Genomic DNA, 24348 nt, shown 5'->3' with positions numbered 1-24348 from the left:
AGCCAAGCGTGGTAGCGGGTGCCTGTAGTCCCAGCTACTCGGGAGGCTGAGGCAGGAGAATGGCATCAGCCTGGGAGGTGGAGGTTGCAGTGAGCTGAGATCGTGCCACTGCACTCCAGCCTCGGCGACAGAGTGAGACTCTTATCTCCAAAAAAAAAAAAACAGAAAACAAACAAAAATAGTAGGCATCTTACTGTGATTTTAGTTTTCATTTCCTTGACGACAAGTCATACGGGCTATTTTGGATATGTTCCTTTGGAACAGCCCAGAAGTAAACTAGGCTAGAAGCAGGAGGTATACTTTGCCATCCATGCATTTGTTCGCACATTCATTCACTTACTTATTCACTGACCTGTGAAGTCCGTTAGTCTTATAATTATTGAGCACCTATTACATATATGGCACCTTGCATGATGATAAGAGTTAAAGAGAAGAATAAGGCTGATAATGGTAGAAAGGAATAACAAATATCAGTGCAGTGGTGACCTGCATGGATATTGGAGCCCGACTGCCTGGGTTCAAATTTTGACCGTGCCACTTTGTTGCTGTAAGACCTTGGGCGGGTTACTTAACTTTTTGGGGCCTCATTTTTTTTTTTATCTCATGGGGTGTATGGGATAAATGAGTTAATACTTACAGAATTCTTAGAATGCTGCCAGCACAGTCTTCAATAAGTCTTCAATAAATGTTAATGGGCGAAATTGATTACTCTGTCACTTGAAGCACTTTACATTTATGTCATTTAATTTCTTATAACAGCCCTTTGTGGTGGGTGCTGCTTTTTTTTTCTCTTCAATACATCAACAAGTTGGGGCTCCGAGAAGAGAAGCAGCTTACCCTAAAGTCACAGAGCTAGTAAATGGTGGAGTCTGACTTGAGATCCAAGAAGGGAGCTTCTGGGGTCTTTGGCTCTAAGCCACAATGTTACTCTAGGGGAATGTACTTTCTTATGAGAGAAAAGGACAATAAGTTAATTGAATTTTCAGATTGTTGTCAGTGAAGATGAAATAGGGCAACGTGGTATTAATTAGCTACTGTGGACATAGAATTGAGCTTGGCAAGCAGAGCAGGCCACAGTGGCTGGAAGGGGTTGGGGAACGGAGCTGCTGCAAGGTGAGCCCAGACAGGTGGGCTAAGGCCCGATCACATGTGGCTTTGAAGGAACCTGTCAGGTCATTAGACTTCACTGTTAGTTTCTCAGCTTTGTACTGCTGACACTTAGGGCTAGAGAATTCTTAGTTGCAGGGACTATCGTGTACCTCTTAGATTCCAGTAGTCCCTGCTCCCTCCTTTGGCCCACTTGTGACAATCAAAAATGTCTCCAGACATTGCTGTGTGATCCCTGTGGGTGGGGGGAATGGTTCAAGTGCTCTGACAGAGAACTACTGGGTATAATGGGAAGTCACTGGGGGCTTTTAAGCAGGGGAAGGACAAGATCAGTTTTATTCTATAAAAGGTGGCTCTGGGTTGGGCCCGGTGGCTCACACCTGTAATCCCAGCACTTTGGGAGGCTGAGGTGGGTGGATCACTTGAGGCCAGGCGTTTGAGACTAGCCTGGCCAACATAGTGAAACGCTGTCTCTACTAAAAAATACAAAAATTAGCTGGGCGTGGTGGTGTACACCTGTAATCTCTGCTACTTGGGAGGCTGAGGCACGAGAATCACTTGGACCCGGGAGGCGAAAGTTGCAGTGTGCCCAGATTGGGCCACTGCACTCCAGCCTGGGCAACAGAGTGAAACTCAGGAGGAAAAAAAAAAGATGGCTGTGGCTGCTCTGCAGAGAATGTCTATAATGGGGGTAAAAGTGGAAGCAGGTGACATGGGGAGTTAGCTGTTGCACTGGTCCAGAGAGAAAGGACTATGGTTTGGAGTGGGTGGAAGCACTGGGAGTGATGCATAGCGGTTGGATTCATCTCCAAGGTGTTCCCTCTGTGGAACTTTAAAACATCTTAACCTTCAAAATCATCAAGCATTGATTGAGGTCCACAAAGTATCCACCTCTGGGGTGACACATTCTAATGTATTTTTGCTTTACAGATGAATGAAATCGAAGTATGTCCAGAATGTTATCTAGCTGCTTGCCAAAAACGAGATAACTGGTTTTGTGAGCCTTGTGTAAGTTGGATTTACTTTGCTTGTTTCATTTACGGAACCCTGTGGCTTGGATGACTACCCCGAGACAGCTTTTTCCAGGTGGCTTATTAGATGAAACTTTGGATGGAGTTTTAAGATAATTTTTTGCTGATAAAGATATGGCAGAGGGAAAGCAATCCAGGTAGGATAAACCTCTTAGGCTGAAAGTTCATGTGCCAGAGATAGCATCATGGTTTCCTGGTTTGATTAGCCTGGGCAGACTGCAAGATGCAGCATAAAAGGGAGCTCATCAGAGATGTGGGATGCAGCAAAGCTGTTCAGATAATAAGATGAGCTTAAATCAGTGTGTGATTTACAAATCATGTTGGTTCTATTTTAAGAGGTTTGAAAATACTTCCCTGGATTAACTCCATAGTTCCTCCAAAACATGGTTCCTTGGGGAAATAAAGTCACCCTAGTTTCCCCATGTATCTGCCTTTTCCAGACTAGGGTACTGCAGAGAGAAGTACATTGTTGGGATGCACTGGTGTGTGTGTTAGTGGGGGTGGCGGGTTGGTATGGGTTCGGAGGCAAGATTAGGCAAGGAAAGTTGAGAAAATACACTTTGCATCTCTTCGTGTCTTTGGAGATTAACATGGGAATAGCAAAGGCTCTGCATAGCCTTCAATAAAGAATAAAGGTAGCAAAATACTGCCCCTTATCAGACGCTAGGTATGATGCACATTTAATCCAAATGTAACAGAAGGTACTGGCGTCATTGTCTCTGTGTGTATGTTGCACAGAAAGGTGAAATGTCTTGCTCGTGCCTGCCCAGGTAATAATGGTACAGCTAGGATCCAACCCTGGTTTAGTCATCGTTCTTTTTTTTTTTTTTTTTTGAAGTGGAGTCTCGATCTGTTGCCCTGGCTGGAGTGCAGTGGCGTGATCTTGGCTCACTGCAACCTCCGCCTCCTGGGTTCAAGTGATTCTCCTGCCTCAGCCTCTTGAGTAACTGGAACTAACAGTGCTACCACGTCCGGCTAATGTTTCTGTTTTTAGTAGAGATGGGATTTCACCATGTTGGCCAGGCTGGTCTCGAACTCCTGACCTCAGTGATCCACCGCCTTGGCCTTCCAGAGTGCTGGGATTACAGGCGTGAGCCACCGTGCCTGGACTTCATTCAGCTTTTAATTTCACCATTTAACTCCGTTTGCAGTTTTGTCCAGGTGTCTTGGCCACACACCTTTTAGGGAATACCACATGGGCCGACCCTGCTCGAAACTCTTTTTCCACTTATGGCCTATGTCCCACAATCCTGCTTCATCCTCTTTGGTGGGTATCTTGCTGTCAGATATGTACAAACTCTGGATCTTGTTTTTCTTTTCCTAGAGCAATCCACATCCTTTGGTCTGGGCCAAACTGAAGGGGTTTCCATTCTGGCCTGCAAAAGCTCTGAGGGATAAAGATGGGCAGGTCGATGCCCGATTCTTTGGACAACATGACAGGTGGGAGTTAATAACAGGCTTGGAACATGTAGCTTTCACTGAACTTTGATACTCTTATTAGGTAAGAAAAGAATTGGAGGCTGTAGCTATTATTCTGATTATTGTCATGATACCAACCATTGATCTTGTTGTTGAAATAAATTTCCTGTGGTATGTTAAGCTTGGTAATGGTGTGGACTAGTTTTCTCAGGTGTGTTAGAAAGTCATCTTACTTTACTGGGTCTGTTGATGAAACCAAAATTGGAATGGGTTCTGTGGCTGTTTGAAGTGCTGCTCTTCTTTTTTGTTTTGTTTTGGTTTTTGGGAGGGGGTTTCTGAAGTAAATTAAACCTCCATGGAAACTGCTTTCCAAATCATTTTTTCAAAGATTAGAAGTAGTTTCCTAGATTGCCAGTAAATGAATCTCTTATGATCATGCTGAGTAGTTCTCTCCTGTTCCCTTTTCTCTGAAGCTACAATGGGAAATTATAAGGGGTTGCTGTTTTGACAGGTGTGAGCCCTCCCTCCCAGCCTTCCTGCCCTCCCCTTCCCCTCGGCACGCGGCAGAGTGAATTATTCCAGCTAATAGCAGTTCCCTGTAGAGCAGAGCCCGCTGCGTGCTTGAGAACAACAGGTAGGCAGAGATGAGCAGTGGTTAATATCTTAGTTCTTTTTTATCAAGTTATGATTAAGTAAGGCAAAGACCCTTTTGAAGCCCTACCGATTGGTTTGAGAAAACGTGTTAGTGTGTAGGGGAGACTACTTAAGATACATATACTACAAATTACGTACACACACAGAGTGTCCAGAAGCTGAAATTTGTTTCCCCTGCTAAATTTTGCTAGTCGTCTTGCAGACCAAAAGAGTGAATTCCCAAAGCAAACTCATGTACTAGGAATCCCAACAGTCTACTGTCAGAAGACAAAATGGAAATTATTGAGATGGTGCTGGATTTGGTAGGAAGTATTGCACCTTGACTTTAATTCCTTTATTCTTTCTTTCAAAGAAATACATATTTGATGCCTGCTGCATGCCAGGCTGTGTAGTGGAGGTTGGTGATTCAATATTGCTGCCCATGTGAAGGCTGACATCCTAGCGGGGAAGAAGGATGATACACAAGTGAACTAATAGGCAAGATAATCTCAGATCAGGAGGTAGTGGTGGGGGCCTGGTACGAAGATCTGGGATGAGGGACCAGGAAGAGCAGAGGCTTGGGAGGGGAAGGGCTGAGGCTGAGAGGGTTCAGGAAATGCTGGGAGGATAGTGGAATTTAAACAGGGTCAGGGGAGGAGAGGATGCTTGGAGCTGCAGTTAGAGGGCTAGGCAGGAGTTTCTTTTTTATTTGAAGAGCAGGAGGAATTGGTGACAGGCTGTACATCCCTCCTCTTCATCAGAGCATAACAAATGCGAACCATCTTGATGATGTGGGATTCTTACTCTATAGGTTGATACAGTATGAGTAGATATACTTAGGACACAGGCAGGATGGGAGAAAATAATACCTACCCCCTTGTACCCAGTATTCCCAGACTCTTAGGGTTGATGGCTTTAGTCTCTCAGCTGTGACTGCTCTGCAGGGACCTCTCTCTCTCACCCGTCAGACAGCCACTGAAGGTGGCTTACAGAGCATGAAGAACAGTGTGTGAGTGGGTCAGCTCTGTGTGCAGAAGCTGTTTCCCAAAAGCTTTTGTGTGTTTAGGTCCTGGTTCTGGATGAGAGCTGTCGTGGAAGCTGACCCCCTTCTGTTTGTGAAAAAGAAAGCAGCATGGGTCTGATGGTCGCCAGTTTCCTAGCCCCTCTTAGCACCTGCTTTAAGGGAGTATACCGCATTGTTCGGCTTGTTTTGGGTGAGGGGATCCCCTGTAGGGAGTTGTTCAGGACCTTCCACAGTGGTAGAGAAACAACTTTGGAGGTCTTGGGATGTTTTAGTAGGCTTTGGGCCGGGAGTCTCTGACCACCATTCTTTTTTTTTTGGAACAGAGTCTTGGTTTGTCACCTAGGCTGGTGTATGCAGTGGCGAGATCTCGGCTCACTGCAGCCTCCCCCTCGTGGGTTCAAGCCATTCTCCTGCCTCAGCCTCCTAAGTAGCTGGGTCTACAGGCATGTGCCACTATGCCCAGCTAATTTTTTGTGTTTTCAGTAGAGACGGGGTTGCCATGTTGCCCAGGCTGGTCTTGAACTCCTGGATTCAACCGATCCATTCTGCCTTGGCCTCCCAGAGTGCTGGGATTACAGGTGTAAGCCACTGTGCCTGGCCTAGTTTTGTATTATAGGTGCACAGTTATATAAAAATATAGGAAATATTTTATTAAATGCCTGCAGAGTATAAAAAAAAAAAAAAAAGCGGACACCAACCAATTGCCTACTATGTACTGGGCAGTGTTTTAAGAGCTTTTTTGTGGAAGCTGCTTTTATGTCTGTTTTATCAATAAGAAAACTTAAGGTCAGAGAGTGCCTAGGGTCACATAGCTAGGGAGAATCCATCATGGGGTTAGAACTGAGATAATGTGAAGCTGGATATTGTCCCTTGCAGAGACTCATTTTGTCAAGCAAATCTAATTTCCCTTGAAATACTTCCTGGGCTTGTTTTTATTTATTTATTTATTTGAGAAGGGGGTTTTGCTCTGTCACCAGGCTTGTTTTATTTATTTATTTATTTATTTATTTATTTATTTATTTATTTATTTGAGGCGGGGGCTCGCTTTGTCGCCCAGCATGGAGTGCAGTGACTTGTTCAAGCAGTTCTTCCAGCTCAGCCTCCAGAGTAGTTGGGATTACAGGGGCGTGCCGACACATCCGGCTAATTTTTCCATTTTTAGTAGAGACGGGGTTTCACTGTGTTGGCCAGGCTGGTCTTGAACTCCTGACTTCCACCTCTGCTTCCCAAAGTGCTGGGATTACAGGTGTGAGCCACCATGCCCCCTGGGCTTGTTTTAAAGAAAAGAGACTCTTTTTTCTTCCCTGCCAAGCAATTTCATGGAAAATACTTGCAGGGAGGGAACAGTGAGGGCCTTGGATAGTGGGCAGAAGTGTGTGGGTGAGGTGGGTGTGGAGCAGGTGGGGGGTTCGAGGTTATGATACCAGGACCATCTGGTGATAAGCTCCTGGTGGCCCTGCCTCTTGATTCTCCAGTTAAGGACTCACTCTCCTTTTTCTCAGTGACAGAGCTGAGACTAGCTCAGGAAGGGGGAGTCATTTGCCCTGGGACAGCCCTGGAGACCCCGATGCCTTCTCAGATCTGTCCTGTCTAGTAGTCCTGATATGTGCCCGCTCACTTTGAATGCAGAATCTCACCGTGAGGCAAACTCTTACCTTGAGGGCATCTGGCTTCTGTTCTGCTCTGTCCCTCTTGCTGGAGGTACGGTTTTTCAGGTTTCAGCAGAAAGACAGCAGTCAGAATGGATGAGAAGCTGGTGATTTCCAGCACTCTGATAGAGCAGATCGATATTTTCGGGGTGTTTAGTTTTAGTTTGTGTTGTGATCTGGTATCCCCAAACCTTGCGAACAATCCGCCTGTATTCTGAATTCTGTCCCAGGGATATGCTTTATCTCTCCTGGGTTGTTTTCTCTTAGATGCCAGCTGTTGAAATGGGGGTAAAATGTAACATAAGAAGTCTCTTTTTCCTTCTTCTCTTTAAAATGTTGGAGGACGTGACAGTGTTGGGTCCAGATTCCTATATGGTTGCTTTGGACAGCAGCTGAGTAGTTACCGCTTTCTCCCTTTCCACCAGACGTGAGTTTTCTGCTTCTGTAAAGTCCCCTTTGTTCCCTACTGCTTTCTACCGGGCTTGAGTTCGTGGTCTGTGAAATCTAAAAGGCCACCTTGGAGGTTGGGTGCGGTGGCTCACACCTATGATCCCAGCTCTTGGGGGGGCCAAGGTGGGAGGATTGCTTGAGTTCAGGAGTTCAAGACCATCCTGGGTAATGTAGCAAGACCCCATCTCTACAAAAGTATACAAAAATTAAAAATGATCTGGGTGTGTTGTGGTGTGTGCCTGTACCCCAAGCTACTTGAGAGGCTGATCTGGGAGGATTCCTTGAGTCCAGGAGTTCGAGGCTGTAGTGAGCCTTGATCATGTTTCTGCTTTCCAGCTTGGGTGACAGAGGGAAACCTAGTCTCTTAAAAAAACAAACCAAAAAGGCCAGGCGCGGTGGCTCACACCTGTAATCCCAGCACTTTGGGAGGCTGAGGTGGGTGGATCACGAGGTCAGGAGTTCAAGACCAGCCTGGCTAACATATAGTGAAACACCATCTCTACTAAAAATACAAAGATTAGCTGGGCATGGTGGCACACACCTGTAGTTCCAGCTACTTGGGAAGCTGAGGCAGGAGAATTGCTTGAACCCCAGGAGGCGGAGGTTGTGGTGAGCTGAGATAGTGCCACTGCACTCCAGCCTGGGCGACAGAGCGGGTCTCCGTCTCAAATAAATAAATAAATAATAAACCAAAAAATCCCCCATGAAAGCCCTCCTTGGAAAGCTTATTCTCACCAGTTTTCCCAGCCAGGAACTGTGTTGAGGCCAGTGGGGTATGGACGTTAGGAAGATGGAACTGGCCTGGGATGGGGGGTGGAAAGTATACGCCTGGAGGCTAATGGGCTCCTTTTTCAGTGATTTTCTATGTGAACTATCTCACATTCAAAAACATGTGCCTTCTTTTAGGAACGCAGTATTCCAAAGTTTCCTTCTGGTCCTATTTAGAATGGCAGTGGGAAAAGGAAACTCTTTATGTCTGAGTGCGACCTGAAGAATAAGTCTCTTTTCAGAAGTGTTGTTGGATGCAGTGGCTGATTTATTTTTCTCTACCAAGAGAAAACGAAAGACGATTGTTTCTTTAATGGCTCACAATGACTAAGTCTATTGCACCTTTAAATGTTTTAGCTGAAGTTTTGTTGTTCATGTTCTGTTATGGTAGAACTTGCTTGTTAAATGGATCAGTAATTAATCCTTCAAACCAAGTTTTTTTTTTTTTTTTTTTTTTTTAAATAGAATAAGAATCTTGGCAAACATGCTTGGCTAATTTGGTTCACATCAAGAAAAAAGCAGTCTTCGAAATTACTGAAGTTGACTTAAACTCTCTCTATCTTTTGCCCTCCTAGGGCCTGGGTTCCAATAAATAATTGCTACCTCATGTCTAAAGAAATTCCTTTTTCTGTGAAAAAGACTAAGAGCATCTTCAACAGTGCCATGCAAGAGATGGAGGTTTACGTGGAGAACATCCGCAGGAAGTTTGGGGTTTTTAATTACTCTCCGTTCAGGACACCCTACACACCCAACAGCCAGTACCAAATGCTGCTCGATCCCACCAACCCCAGTGCTGGCACTGCCAAGATAGACAAGCAGGAGAAGGTCAAGCTCAACTTTGACATGACGGCGTCCCCCAAGATCCTGATGAGCAAGCCCGTGCTGAGTGGGGGCACAGGCCGCCGGATTTCCTTGTCGGATATGCCGCGCTCCCCCATGAGCACAAACTCTTCCGTGCACACAGGCTCTGATGTGGAGCAGGATGCCGAGAAGAAGGCCACATCCAGCCACTTCAGCGCGAGTGAGGAGTCCATGGACTTCCTGGATAAGAGCACAGGTCAGCTCCGTGCAGGGAAGTGGGGAGGAGGCCCCTTGGACACGGGGGTTTCCCATGGGTACACACCTGTTGGGCCCAAGCAGGTGAGCATCGAGCAATCGTGGGGAACTGTAGGGGACCACAGAGCAGATTTTCAAGAAGTCACCAGATGGAATTCTTCCTGCTAGGGACCCAGAAATGAGAAAAGTGTCTCCAAAAGGCCACCTGGAGGTTATACCTAGAAGTAGATGGAGATGGCCAGAAATCTTTTGGCGTTCTGTTCAAATGTCACTGCATTTTGGATTATTGACTTTCCATAACACAAATAATTTTTAGTTGAAATTGCATTTTTCTGTCAAAACCCTACAGTCATACTAAATGGCACAAATGTGAGAGAAACACATATTATAAAAAATAATACTTGACCAGGCGCTGTGACTCATGCCTTGTAGTCCCAGCACTTTGGGAGGGCGAGGCAGTCAGATTGCTTTAGCTCGGGAGTTCCAGACCATGCAACAACATGGGCAACATGGCAAAAACCTTGTCTCTACCAAAAATACAAAAATTAGCTGGTCGTGGTGGCGTGTGTCTGTAGTCCTAGCTACTCTGGGACTATAGTTGAGGTGGGAGGATTGCCTGAGCCCGAGAGGTTGAGGCTGCAGTGAGCCATGATTGCGCTACTATATTCCAGCCTGAAGGTGAAGTGTGACCCCTTGTGAGACCCTGTCTCAAAAAACAAACAAACAAAAAAAGGTAAAAAATAATAGTGCTCTGTCTTCCTAGCGTGATCCCATTCCCTTAAAGGTCATATCCTTTAGTAGTTGTGTCATTGTTTTGTTGGTTTTTTTTTGAGACGGAGTCTCGCTCTGTCACCCAGGCTGGAGTACAGTGGCTGGATCTCAGCTCACTGCAAACTCTGTCTCCCAGGTTTATGCCATTCTCCTGCCTCAGCCTCCCGAGTAGCTGGGACTACAGGCGCCCGCCACCTCACCCGGCTAGTTTTTTTGTATTTTTAGTAGAGACGGGGTTTCACCGTGTTAGCCAGGATGGTCTCGATCTCCTGACCTCGTGATCCGCCCGTCTCGGCCTCCCAAAGTGCTGGGATTACAGGCTTGAGCCACCGCGCCCGGCCTTTTTTTTTTGAGATATAGTCTCGTTCTGTTACCCAGACTGGAGTGCAGTGGCACCATGTCAGGTCACTGCAACCTCCACCTCCTGAGTTCAAGTGATTATTGTTCCTCAGCCTCCCGAGTAGCTGGGATTACAGGTGTGCACCATTGAGTCCAGCTAATTTTTGTATTTTTAGTGGAGATGGGGTTTCACCATGTTGGCCTGGCTGGTCTCGAACTCTTGACTTCGAGTAATCCACCCGCCTTGGGCTTCCAAAGTGCTGGGATTACAGGTGTGAGTCACTGTGCTTGGCCCAAAGTCTGAGTTTTTAAGTAAAACCTCTAATTCTTAAATGTCAGGTTTTTAAGTAGAATCTCCAGTTATTAAGTGTCAGGCTAAAATGTCTCAGAAGATTTTCTAGAATGAATAAAGCAGGTTGGAGTACCAGGTTTAGGCTTCTGGCCAAAGACTTAACCTTGGACAGCCTTTCACACTCAACTTCCTTCCTTAGTCTCTCTCTCTCCCTCCCTTTCTCCTTCCCTTCCTTCACACAGGAATTCTTTAAGGAGCAAACATCAGTTCTTTAAGATACCATGAATGTCCCCAAAAGTTAAAATAATAAGGACGGCCGGGCGCGGTGGCTCACGCCTGTAATCCCAGCACTTTGGGAGGCCGAGGCGGGCGGATCACAAGGTCAGGAGATCGAGACCACAGTGAAACCCCGTCTCTACTAAAAATACAAAAAATTAGCCGGGCGCGGTGGTGGGCGCCTGTAGTCCCAGCTACTCAGGAGGCTGAGGCAGGAGAATGGCGTGAACCCGGGAGGCGGAGCTTGCAGTGAGCCGAGATCGCGCCACTGCACTCCAGCCTGGGCGACAGCGCGAGACTCCGTCTCAAAAAAAAAAAAAAAAAAAAAAAAAAAAAAATAATAAGGACTTAGTCAGTTGTGAACTCAAATAATTCTTCTGACTTTGCTTGTGTTGTTTCTTGGGACATTTTTTTTCTTTTTTCTTTTCCTTGGTTTATTTTCAAGAACTGCTTCTAGCTGCTCCCCAGATGGTAGTAGGAGGGGTAGAGAGCCTGTGGCTTTTGGTTCTGTAGAATAAAGGCTGCAGTCTGTCTTTCGCTGATTCATAGCCGTGTGGTCCTAGATACTCATGGTTGAGTCGTAGAGTTTTGTTTTGGAATTGACATAATTTGTGTTGACACAGTTTCAGAAAAGTCTTCCTTTTTACCCCCTTGTTTCTGACCAGAGTCCTTAAAAGCTTACTTTGTTCCATGACACGGTTCCATTTAAGCCAAGTTCACAAAACATGGTAGTTAATTACACAAACCCTTGGGCACATTAGTTCCCATAAAGAGCATGCTTTTCAGGAAATGTTTTAAATTTTAACCTTGGCAGCGACTTTGTGAATTAGTGTTGCCTAAACTTTCATTGCCATGGTTTTCTGCCATATTTTATTACATACTTAAATATTAAAATTGTAATGCAGCTTTGTCCTAAGCTAAACACAATGTATAGGCTCATGTGTTTAAATTGCTTGTTGTGGTTTTTCCTAATGTATGTGAAATTAATACATAACTAGTAAAATGAAATGTGGCATATATACGACCATTGGTTCTCCTGCACCACATTTCAAAAAATTCAGTTTTATAGGAATATAAGAACAGGGATAATGTGTTTAATTTTGCTTTTCTCTTCGCTTGGGAGGTACAAAAGGAGAAAGATAATGACATCAGACTTCCTGGAAAAATACCTCATTCTTTGAGTGGCTTTTTAGGTGAGAAGTTAGTGGAATCCCCCATTTGAGTAGACTTTAAAGTCCCTTTCCTAAAATATAATCTCCTTGCTGGTATGTGCTTAGGTCATTTTAGTAATCATGAATTAGCCAATGTGTAGTGTAGGAAGAGACAGTGATACTGAAAATTATTTTACTCTTACAAATTGCCCCCTTTTCTGTCAGGGGCCAGATAGTATGTATTTTAGGCTTTTTGGGTCTTTTTTCCAACTCTGCAACTATTCAGTCATTGTTGCACTAAAGTAGTCACAAGCTGCTGTAGTCCCAGCTACTAAGGAGGCTGAGCTGGGAGGATCAGTTGAGCCTAGGAGCTTGAGGCCACAATGACCTATGATTGTGCCACTGCACTCCAGCCTGGACAATAGAGTGAGACCCCAGCTCAATAAACAGATAGCTAGCTGGATAGAAGAAAATAGAGCAGCCATAGACAGTGTGTGGCTGAGTTCCATTAAAACTTTTTTAATGGATACTGGAATTTATTTATTTATTTAAATTTTTGTATTTTTTGAGATGAAGTCTTGCTCTGTTGCCCAGGCTGGAGTGCAGTACCATGATCTCGGCTCACTGCAGCCTTCACCTCCTGGGTTCAAGTAATCCTCCCACCTCAGCCTCCCGAGTAGCTGGAATTACAGGCGTGTGCTACCATGCCCAGCTGTTCTTTGTATTTTTAGTAGTGACAGGGTTTCACCATGTTGGCCAGGCTGGTCTCAAATTCCTGACCTCAGGTAATCCGCCTGCCTCGGTCTCCCAAGGTGTCCAGACACTGGAATTTAAATTTCATATAAGTTGCATGTTTCATGAGCTATTAATTCTTTTCCCCCCCAACCATTAAAAAAATGTTAAAATACCTTTCTTCGCTTGCAGGCCAGGCAGGAACAGGTGGTATGCCCAGTTTCACCCCTGAGCTGTAGTTTGCCAACCACTATTACAGACTAAGAGGATTGGAAGAAACTGAGTCAGTCTCCCCATTTTACAGAAGGCAAATTGAGAGCCATGCAGAGTGTAAGGGAGGTGTGAAAGTCCCCACAGCCAGATTCTGTATCCAGACTGGTTTCCTTTCTCTGCACCCTACTGCCCTCTGCTGTTAGCAGTGATAATAGTATTTAGTGGAGGGAGATGGGAAATTTGTATTTAAATGCTTCCACAGTCAGGATAATATAATTGAGATAAAGCAGTAGTTCATCCAAAATCGTGTAAAAAAATTGCAGTGTCATAGAATAGAAAATAATAGAAGTAGCCTCACCAGTGAAAGTTTTGTAACCAGCAACATAAAACTACAAATTGAAATGTTATTACGTAAAACTTTTACAACAGTGTAGAAATCTTGGTTTTGTTTAGAAGATTGGAGAACTCAGAGCTGTGTGCCTATAATCCTTAGAACTGGATATTTAGCTTTCTAAGGAGCACTTTGCTCAGCCAGAAGCCTTTAACTCACAGTGTCTTATAATCTTGCTAGCTAGATGACCTAAGTGGTTAATATTTTCAGTGATTTTTGTAGTTCCCCCTTTATGTAGACCTCCTGGCCAGAATGGTTACCTTCAGTGGTGTTTGCTTGCACGATCTCAATGTAAGTTATTAGTATCTATTACAGTCAGAGTCGGGGGGCCTGACATTCACCACCCTCTGGGCTAATGGTCCTTTGGTCTCGTAGCTACACTGCGGGTTACCATTTAAGAAAGGAAAGAGGGTCTGGGTGCGGTGGCTCACACCTGCAATCCCAGCACTTTGGGAGGCCGAGGCGGGGCGGATCACTTGAGGTCAGGAGATCAAGACCATCCTGGCTAACACATCTCTGCTAAACCCCATCTCTACTAAAAATACAGAAAATTAGCTAGGCATGGTGGCATGCGCCTGTAATCCCAGCTACTCGGGAGGCTGAGGCAGGAGAATTGCTTGAATCCGGGAGGCAGAGCTTGCAGTGAGCTGAGATTGCACCACTGTACTCCAGCCTGGGCAATAGAGTAAAACTCTGTCTTAAAAAAAAAAAAAAAAAAAAAAAAAAAAGGAAAGGTTTCATAAACTCCCTTTTTAAAATAATTATGAAATCAATATGTTTTTCTCGTAAAATAGTTCTTAATTACAGAATTTAAAGTCACTGATGGCCAGGTGCAGTGGCTCATGCCTGTAATTCCAGCACTTTGGGAGGCCAAGGTGGGCGGATCACTTGAGGTCAGGAGTTTGAGACCAGCCTGGCCAACATGGTGAAACCCCATCTCTACTAAAAATACAAAAAATTGGCCAGGTGTGGTGGCACACACCTTTAGTCCCAACTATATACGACACTGAGGCAGGAGAATCACTTGAACCCGGGAGGCGGAGGTTGCAGTGAGCTTGACATGGCGCCACTGCACTCCAGCCTGGGCGACAGAGCAAGACTCCATCTCAATCAATCAATCAGTCAATAAAATAAAGTCACTGATAATCCCACCTCCCACAGCCAGCCCCTAGCTTGTGTTTCCAGAGCTGCTTCTATGTTGGTTTATAAGTCCTACTGTTAAACTGAAAGCTCAAATACAGGGATCAGGCAGATACGGCAGTGAGTGAGGTTGGGGAGTGCTAGGTAGAGACTGGGATGAATGAAAGCAGACATACATTTCTCACCATACCTGGTACACATCCTGTGCTTGTGTGTGCACATGGGTGTATAGCACTTAACTCAAGGGGTAGGGACTCTTCTGATACATAGTGCATGCTAGAGGTACTACAGCAGCTTGTGGCTACTTTAGTGGTACAGTGAGCTCTTTCATAAGGAAATACAGTAGTGCAAATGCTAGCACGCACCATGCATCAGAAGAGTCAGTAGCTCTTGGGTAAGTTTTACACACCCATGTTACCTGTAAGTGTTATACACGGCTAATAGGTCACGAGCTCCCAAGACGTTGAGCTAGAGAGTTGTGCCTTTCTGAAAGGGACCAGAGACCTTTTCCTCCTGCTGGTTCTTGCCACATAGGAGTGTGGGCTCCGTATTGAGAGATTTCTGGTTTTTCTTTTTTTTCTTTTTTTTTTTTTTTAGATAGAGTCTCACTCTGTTGCCCAGATCTCGACTCACTACAAGCTCCACCTCCCAGGTTCATGCCATTCTCCTACCTCAGCCTCCTGAGTAGCTGAGACTAAAGGCGCCCGCCACCATGCCCGGCTAATTTTTTGTATTTTTAATAGAGACAGGGTTTCACCATGTTAGCCCGGATGGTTTCGATCTCCTGACCTCGTGATCCTCCCACCTCCGCCTCCCAAAGTGCTGGGATTACAGGCGTGAGCCACTGTGCCCGGCCGATTTCTGGTTTTTCAAGAGAAGCCTCAAATTAAAAAAAATGGGAACTACTCCAGCTTTTTTTTTTTTTTTTTTTTTAAAGAGACAGGGTCCTCACTATGTTGCCCAGGCTGGCCTCAGACTCTTGGGGTTTAAGCAGTCCTCCTGCCTTAGCCTCCTGAGTAGCTGGGGCTACAGGCACATACCACCACACCCAGCTATCAACTTTTAGGTACTGGCTCACATTTTTAAATAAATAAAAGCTACGTCACATTAAATGCACCTGTGAACTGCTTGGTTCATGGATCACCTGTTTGCAATGTCTGGTGTAGACTGTAGAATTTATTTTTTTAAAGCTTAACCTTGTATTCTTTTTTATTTTTTATTTTTATACATTAAAAAAGCTTTTTTTTTTTTTTTTTTTTTGAGATCGAGTTTCACTCTTGTCTTCCAGGCTGGAGAAAATGGCACTATCTCGACTCACTGTAACCTCCACCACCTGAGTTCAAGCGATTCTCTTGCCTCAGCCTCCCAAGTAACTGGGATTTTTTTTTTTTAAGAGACAGGATCACAGTCTCACTCAGGCTGGAGTTCAGTGGTGTGATCATGGCTCACTGTAGCCTTCAACTCTTGGGCTCAAGCAGTTCCCGCTGCCTCAGCCTCCTACGTAGCTAGGAGTACAAGTGTGCACCACAACACCTTGAGGTCTCCATTTCTCCTCACTACTATGGTTATGATAAGCAATAAACAATGACGAGGCTGGTCGCGGTGAGTCACTACTGGTCCAGCACTTTGGGAGGCGGAGGCAGACGCATCACTTGGGGTCAGGAGTTTGAGACCAGCCTGGCCAACATGGTGAAACCCCATCTCTATTAAAAGTACAAAAATTAGTCGGGCGTGGTGGTGCCCATTGATTTAAAAATCTGGCCAGCGCAGATCCTGCTTTTTCAGGGCAGGGGAAAGGGGAAAAAATTTTTTTTCCCTTGTAGAGATGACGTCTTGCTGTGTTACCCAGGCTAGTCTCAAACTCCTGGGCTCAAATGATGTGCCTGCCTCAGCCTCCCAAAATGTTGGGATAATAGGCATGAGGCACCATGTCTGGTCCATATCCTTGTGTTCTGAATATGTTTCTGTGTTAGTGAATAACCCTTCAAAACAGCATTTTTACCAACACCTCCTGACCCATCCTAGACCATCTGGCCATGCTCTGCTCATCTGTGCATGGCACCATAGGAGTTGTGCAAGGTGCGGCACTTTGAACGTACAGGTTGTTTCTGAGGTTTTATAAGTGGAGGACGTTTAGCAGGAATCATTCACTCCACCTCTCCACCCTGCCCAGAGTGCTGGGGTGCATGGGAGGGAATGGACATTTTTTTCCTAATTCAATTTCAAGGCTCATGTTTCCTACTGTAGTCAGAAAAGCCCTTCACGCAGGCTAGGATTTTATAAATGTAGATAATAAATGATGTGTTTTAGCCCACACTTGTGAATTGTACATCAAAGTATGAAATCTGGTTAAATTATTTGTGACTTCAAAGGCAATTAGTTCTTCCTTTGGGCAAGATGTATGGCTTTATAAAAGGATTGGCATCTGTTTCAAAGTTTAATTGAAAGAAGCATTTCCAAGTCTTTTTGCTTTTGAAATGTCTGGAGTGATTCGAATCAGGTTTTTCTCAACCTCAGGACCATCGACATTTAGGGCCAGGTAATTCTCAATTGTGAGGCTGTTCTGTGCACCTAGGATGCTGAGCACCATCTCTGACCTCCATGCCAGTACCACCCACACCCTCATGTATAATGACTTGGATTTTTTTGTAATCTGCTTAGTCATACCTGTTTTTTTTCCCCCCCGCGAGATGGAATCTCGCTCTGTTGCCCAGGCTGGAGTGCAGTGGCGTGATCTCGGCTCACTGCAACCTCCACCTCCCAGGTTTAAGCAGTCTCTTGCCTCTGCCACCCAAGTAGCTGGGATTACAGGCATGTGCCACCACACCTGGCTGATTTTTGTATATTTAGTAGAGATGGGGTTTTGCCATGTTGGCCAGGCTGGTCTCGAACTCCTGACCTCAGGTGATCTGTCCTCCTTGGCCTCCCAAAGTGCTGGGATTACAGGTGTGAGCCACTGCACCAGCCCTTGTCATATCTCTTCTTCGGATTGTTAATCACTCTTTTAGCAAGCATTTTGTTTTTAGTTGATGTATAACATTGGGGAGCTTGTTTAATTTGATATTTTTGTATGAAAAAGGTTTTATCTGGTTGTCATTGTTTCTGTTTTTTTTTTGTTTTTTTTTTTTTTGAGACGGAGTCTCTGTCACTCAGACTGGAGTGCAGTGGTGCAGTCTCGGCTCAGTGCCACCTCCGCATCCCAGGTTCAGGCGATTCTCCTGTCTCAGCCTCTTGAACAGCTGGGGTTACAGCTGTGCACCACCACGCCCGACTAGTTTTTGTATTTTTAATAGAGATGGGGTTTCACCATGTTGGCTAGGCTGGTCTCAAACTCCTGACCCCAAGTGATGCGTCTGCCTCCGCCTCCCAAAGTGCTGGACCAGTAGTGACTCACCGCGACCGGCCTCGTCATTGTTTGTTTATTGCTTATCATGACCATAGTAGTGAAAAGAGAAATGGACACCTCCTTCTTCAACTATTTTATGCACTGCTCATTCAATAAATGTATTAGGCACCTGATAAGCATCCAGAGGTATCCTGGACACCTGCTGGCCAGCGCAGATCCTGCTCTTTCAGGGCCATTTTATTCTGGGGAATGAGGTGCCTCTGGATGGTTTTAGGTGATGGAGCAATATGCCGTCATTTCAGGGGTTCTGCCCTGGCTGCTGTGTGGAGAGTGCCCTGGGAGAAGGGTGCCATGCACGTGGTGGGGAGACCTGTGGGAAGTGCTTACGGGGTCTCTGTGGGAAATGATGGGCAGGGCAGTGTTGCCTAGTGTTTAAATTGCCGCGCCGGCCCCCCCTCCCCCGCCCCAAACCATTTTAGACATTTTCTTCGTAATTACTCCCCTTGAGATCTTTTAAAAAATTGAGGTCAAATTCACATAACATAAAATTTACCATTTTAAACAGATCAGTGGCATTTAGTGCATTCACAGTGCTGTGCAGCCACCACCTCTATCTAGTTCTAAAACATTTCTGACACTCCAAAATAAAACCCTGTACCCACTAAACAGCCACTCCCCGTCCCCCACAAAATTCCACCGCTACCTCTCACCCCACAGCCTGCCCCTGACAACCACCAATTTTTGTTCTGTTTGAATTAACTTACCTATTCTGGGTATTTTGTTTCAGTGAAATGAAAGAATATGGGCCTTTTGTGTCTGGTTTCCTTGACTTAGCATCATGTTTTTAAGTCAGCCACACTGCAGCACATATCAGAACTTCATTCCTTTTGTGACTCAGTAACATTCAATTGTGTGGCTACCTCAGTTTGTCCATTGATGGACAGTCGGTTGTTTCTGCCTCTTGCCTATTGTGAATAGTGCTCCTGTGCACATTCGTATCCAAGGATTTGTTTGGGTACCTATTTTCAATTTTGGGCAGATACTTACCTAAGAATGGACTCTCATGAAATTTGAAAATATTGTAGATCTGTTTATGTACTGTCTATGCACACACACACACACACACACACACACACACACACACACACACGTGCTTTGTACATAAAAGGAATAGTAAGATTTTTTCACCCCCCCACGAATTATTTTTGCCCCATTGGGGGCCACACGGTCCCTGTTGAGACTGCATGGACTAGGGTGATAGCAGTGGAAGTGGAGAAGAGCGCAGAGATGTAGGATATGTTTAGGAAGAGGAGTGCAAAGACCTTGCTGAAGAGTTGGGTAGTTCAGGCATGAGAGCAAAGGAGGAATTAAGAATGGGCTGGATGTAGTGGCTCACACCTGTAATCCCAAGCACTTTGGGAGGCCGAAGTGGGTAGATCACCTGAGGTCACCAGTTCGAGATCAGCCTGGCCAACATGGTGAAACCCCCATCTCTACTAAAAATACAAAAATTAGCCGGGCATGGTGGCGGGCGCCTGTAATCCCAGCTACTTGTGAGGTTGAGGCAGGAGAATCGTTTGAACCCGGGAGGTGGAGGTTGCTGTGAGCTGAGATCGCAGCATCGCACTGCAGCTTGGGCAACAAGAGTGAAACTCCATCTCTCCCCCCGCCACCCTTCCCGTCCCCCAAAAAAAGAATGATCCAGGTATGCTTGGCCTTGAGCCCCTGGGTGGGTGGCCATGGCATTCATGATATTGGGAGGACAAGGAAGGTGCAGGGTGTTTCACAGACTAGGGAGGTAGGTTTGGTAGCACTAGGAGGTAGACATAGGACACCTGTTTCTCAGGGAGATGCAGAGGAGGGTTGTGCGGTGTGAGGCTTGTGGGTTGCTAGTGATTGTCATGTATGTCCTTTTCCTGACTCCATGAAGCTTTGCAGTTCCAGATGCCTTAGGAGAATGGGCCCTGCCCTTTACTTGCTAGGGAGCATGAACCAGACCCATCTCCATGGGAAGCCAGTGTTTTCCCGCCATGCTTGTTCTTGCCATATCCAAGTGCTATGCTTAAAACCATTTTTTAATATTTAGAACATCCCTCTTAAATCTCAACACTTGTTTATTAACAAAGGAAATATATCTCAAACTAAAGGCTTATTCTAGTTATTATTTTTTTAGCACACATGAATGTATATACAGAATTATAAAAATAGGCTGGGTATGGTGGCTCACACCTGTAATCCTAGCACTTTGGGAGGTCGAGGCAGGTGGATCACCTGAGGTCAGGAGTTTGAGATCAGCTTGGCCAACGTGGCAAAACCCCGTCTCTACTAAAAATACAAAAAGATTAGCTGGGCATGGTGGCACACACCTGTAGCGTCAGCTACTCGGGAGGCTGAGGCAGGAGAATTGCTTGAACCTGGCAGGCAGAGGTTGCAGTGAGCTGAGATCGCCCCACTGCATTCCAGCTTTGGCAACAGAGCAAGACTTGTCTCAAAACAAACAAACAAACAATCAAACTTGACCTGTCGAGCAGGAAAATGTGGATTCACTTGGCTGTGTTCTATGCGCAACGGCATCTTTGCTTGCTTTTGTTTGTTTGTTTGTTCCTGCTACCCTTTAGAGTTTGGCGTCCTTGTCAAAGTTCTCTGCAGTCCCAAGCAGGGTACTCGATAGTATAGGAAGGCCCTTCCTGTTAGACCTTGCTAGTTTGCTTACGGGAATACAATTAGAGAAGCCACGATCTTGAATCCTCAAGGGAAATGTATTACACAGATACTTGAACAGCTGCAAATTGCTTTTGGAATGAGGTAGAACATAAATGAATTGATAATGTTAAAAATTCGAATGCTAAAGATTTTATTGATAATACTTCTCTTAAAATGCCTTTATTTTCATATATTCTCTTTTTTTTTTTTTTTTTGGAGACAGGATCTCCCTCTCTGTCCCAGGCTGGAGTGCAGTGGCATGATCACAGCTCACTGCGGTCTTGACCTCCCAGGCTCAATGGATCCTCCCATCTCAGTCTCCCAAGTAGCTGGGTCTCCCAAGTAGCTGGGACTACAGGCATGTGCCACCATGCCCGGCTAAATTTTTTGTATTTTTAGTAGAGACGAGGTTTCGCCATGTTACCCAGGCTGGTTTCGAACTTCCGAGCTCAAGTGATCCTCCCACCTCAGCCTCCCAAGGTGCTGGGATTACAGGGGTGAACCACCACAGCTGGCCTTTTCTTGTTTCTTTGTGTAACAAACACTTCAGTTCTACTTCTTACAGTACCAGTGATAGGACTAGTAATAATAATAGCAACCCCCCAGTGAAGGAATGTGGCATGCCATGTGCTAGGCCAATTCTATTAATTCTTGCAGTAAAACAGATTTATTGTTTTAAAAACTTAATTCTAGGCTGGGCACAGTGGCTCATGCCTGTAATCCCTGCACTTTGGGAGGCTGAGGTGGGCGCATGGTTTGAGGCCAGGAATTCCAGACCAGCCTGGCCAACATGGTGAAACCCTGTCACTACTAAAAATACAAAAAATAGCTGGGTGTGGTAGCAGGAGCCTGAAATTCTAGCTATTCAGGAGGCTGAGGCAGAAGAATCACTTGAATCCAGGAGGCAGAGGTTTCAGTGAGCCGAGCTGGCACAACTGCACTCCAGTCTGGGTGACAGAGTGAGACTCCATCTCAAAAAAAACAAAAACAAAGAAAACCTATTTCTTAAAACAATTTCTCATATTTCTTGAGCACTTGCTGGGCACCAATTGACATAGATTGAAGACATTGATCCTCACTCCCTTCTCATTTCCGGATGAGGAAGAGGATTCCCAGCTGCATGCCTACTTCATCCCTATGTGGTGTGTCAGTTTCAGCACTGTTGATGTTCGGGGCCAGATAACTCTTTCTTGTGGGGGGCCGCTCTGTGCATTGTAGAAGATTTAGCACCTTTTTAGTCTCTAGCTCCTAGATGCCAGTAGCAACCCCCCACTCTCTTAAAATGTCTGGATGCAATGCCCAGTGTGCCCTGGAGAGAAGAACTGCTCATAGCTGAGAATCAGTAGTTCAGAGGATGACCCCAAAGCCCTGGAGGTTAATGGGGAAATAGAAAATAAAACCACTTTAATAGCAAGTAACAGAGTACTTACTGGATGCCAGGCACTGTTCAGATGATTGATTTAATCCTCACAGCAGCCTGATGAGATGTAGCTACTGTTATTGTCCCTTTGTATCATATTATTAGTGTCTCTCTTTGCTGTTGCCAGGAAGAGAGAGGCAGAGGTGCCAGTAACTGGCCCAGGGTTACACAGCAGGGCAACAGCTGAGCCAGGGCTTGAATCCACGGTGTCTGGCTTCTGATCCGTGCTTGAATCCAGGCCTCTTTACGTCTGGAGTCTTTCCCACTATATTACATTAACAGTAATGCAGGCAGGTCCTGGCACCAGAGCTGCCTAGCTCACTTGGATTCACCAGCCGAGTGGTGTGTGAGTTTTAACACACTGAAGCCTTGTTCTTCTAATTTGTCAGGTGAGGAAGCTGAGGCAAGTGCCCACACAAGTGTCCCAGCATTTTCGAAGCCCCTGGGAGGTCTCAGTTCCTAGCTCCAATTTGCCATCCAGAAATTTCTTTCAAGCACCAGATCACTTCAGAATGTTTCTTGCTCTTCTTGGAAGAGTTGGCTGTCATTGTTGTCAGTGATGCCTTTAGTCCCAGCTGTTTTTATTTATTTATTTATTTATTATTATTATTTTTTTTTGAGACGGAGTCTCGCTCTGTCGCCCAGGCTGGAGTGTAGTGGCCTGATCTCAGCTCACTGCAAGCTCCGCCTCCCGGGTTTGCGCCATTCTCCTGCCTCAGCCTCCTGAGTAGCTGGGACTACAGGCGCCCGCCACCTCGCCCGGCTATTTTTTTGTATTTTTTTAGTAGAGACGGGGTTTCACTGTGTTAGCCAGGATGGTCTCGATCTCCTGACCTCGTGATCTGCCCGTCTCGGCCTCCCAAAGTGCTGGGATTACAGGCTTGAGCCACCGCGCCCGGCCAGTCCCAGCTGTTTTTAAATGGACCTAAGAGGCATTAACAGGACAGTCCCACTACCATGGAGGGGCAAGGGCAAAGGGGCAGGATTTGAAGGATCTTTGGGACGCTCGTTGGCCCCTATGAATGCTTGCTTTTTTAAACATAAGTGGTTTCTTGTCCTAGCCCTGTGACATAAGGCAGAGGAGAAGCAGGTTGTAGGTCATTTTAAGGTATTTTTAAAAGCCTTAGGCATAGGTACAGTTCTCTCTCCTCCTGTAAAAGTTTGAAATACGGTAAAGAAGGACATAATTTACCAACGTCTCCCTCACTCCATCTGGTACTGGGTTTGGCTTTACACAGCCTCAAGAACTTTTGAAATGGGAGCTGGAGATTTCCCAAGGGACCAAGTTGGTCCCTGGCAGGTGCAGCGGCTGCGTGCGAGCTGGCCATGGTTTCTTTCCACAAACGGATGACACGCATTTGTAAGGCTGGCTCCCGTTTTCTGCATCTGGACCATGTGGGGGTTGGTTTAATCGCTATTTATGTTGAGATTTATACCCGTGAATGGGCCAAACCAATTTCAGTGGCAGCTTAGCCGATTTGTCTTAGAGCTTTGTGCTTAATAGAGTAACTGAGGAGACCGTCTTCATTTGTGGCTTTAACGGTTTCACGTCGGGTTAAAGCCCTTTGCTGAAAATGAATGGCCAACCTGCCACGCCCCACCCCACCCCATCCTTGATGCTGTAGCGGCCTTGTTGAAATCAAACACAATTTCATAATCTCTCCATTCTCTCCTTACGCCACACCTACGCGTTTTACTTGCTTATTTGTAAACCTGTCTTTTAACAATGCCATACTTTTTCAGCTTCACCAGCCTCCACCAAGACGGGACAAGCAGGGAGTTTATCCGGCAGCCCAAAGCCCTTCTCTCCTCAACTGTCAACTCCTATCACGACGAAAACGGACAAAACCTCCACCACTGGCAGCATCCTGAATCTGAACCTGGGTCAGTTGGAATTTTTGCCAGTATCTTTCTGTGGATATTTTTGCAAATGACGTATCCTCTTTTGTATGTGGTTCTTGAACCTTCAACTCTTTTCTGTATGCAAAAAATGCAAAAGTTTCAGTGGATGAAGGTGATAAAAGATCTGTGAAAAGAACAAGGACGGACTTTCCTGGGGCTTATTGACATACAAATTACTTTTGTTTTTTGAGAAGGAGTTTCGCTCTTGTTGCCCAGGCTAGAGTGCAATGGTGCGTGCGATCTCTGCTCCCTGCAATGTATGCCTCCTGGGTTGAAGCAATTCTCCTGCCTCAGCCTCCTGAGTAGCTAAGATTACAGGAATGTGCCACCCCACCTGCCTAAGTTTTGTATTTTTAGCGGAGACAGAGTTTTACCATGTTGGCCAGGCTGGTCTCAAACCCCTGACCTCAGGTGATCCACCCACCTCTGCCTCCAAAAGTAATGGGATGACGGGCGTAAACCACCATGCCCGGCCCAAAGTGCTTTTATCCAGGCCAGTGTTTCCACCTCATTTGCCCTTGACCACATTAACCCT

At 45.6% G+C, this 24348-nt stretch overlaps 1 protein-coding gene across 35 annotated transcripts in view; it reads left to right on the top strand.

The window, feature by feature from the left end:
• ZMYND8 (zinc finger MYND-type containing 8) overlaps nucleotides 1–24348 on the top strand; it is a 148831-nt gene that overhangs the window by 72777 nt on the left and 51706 nt on the right. For all 35 annotated transcript variants that reach the window (XM_021920969.2, XM_017944736.3, XM_017944731.3 and 32 more), the window contains 4 exons: nucleotides 2038–2115; nucleotides 3463–3578; nucleotides 8657–9138; nucleotides 23655–23795. In XM_021920969.2, coding sequence (XP_021776661.1) covers nucleotides 2038–2115; nucleotides 3463–3578; nucleotides 8657–9138; nucleotides 23655–23795 — 817 coding nt within the window. The remainder of the gene's footprint in view (nucleotides 1–2037; nucleotides 2116–3462; nucleotides 3579–8656; nucleotides 9139–23654; nucleotides 23796–24348) is intronic.

The sequence above is a fragment of the Papio anubis genome, chromosome 16 (assembly GCF_008728515.1).
Source record: "Papio anubis isolate 15944 chromosome 16, Panubis1.0, whole genome shotgun sequence".
NCBI lineage: Eukaryota > Metazoa > Chordata > Mammalia > Primates > Cercopithecidae > Papio > Papio anubis.
Note: the sequence above shows the minus strand (reverse complement) of the source record. Positions and strands in the feature narration are given on the sequence as shown.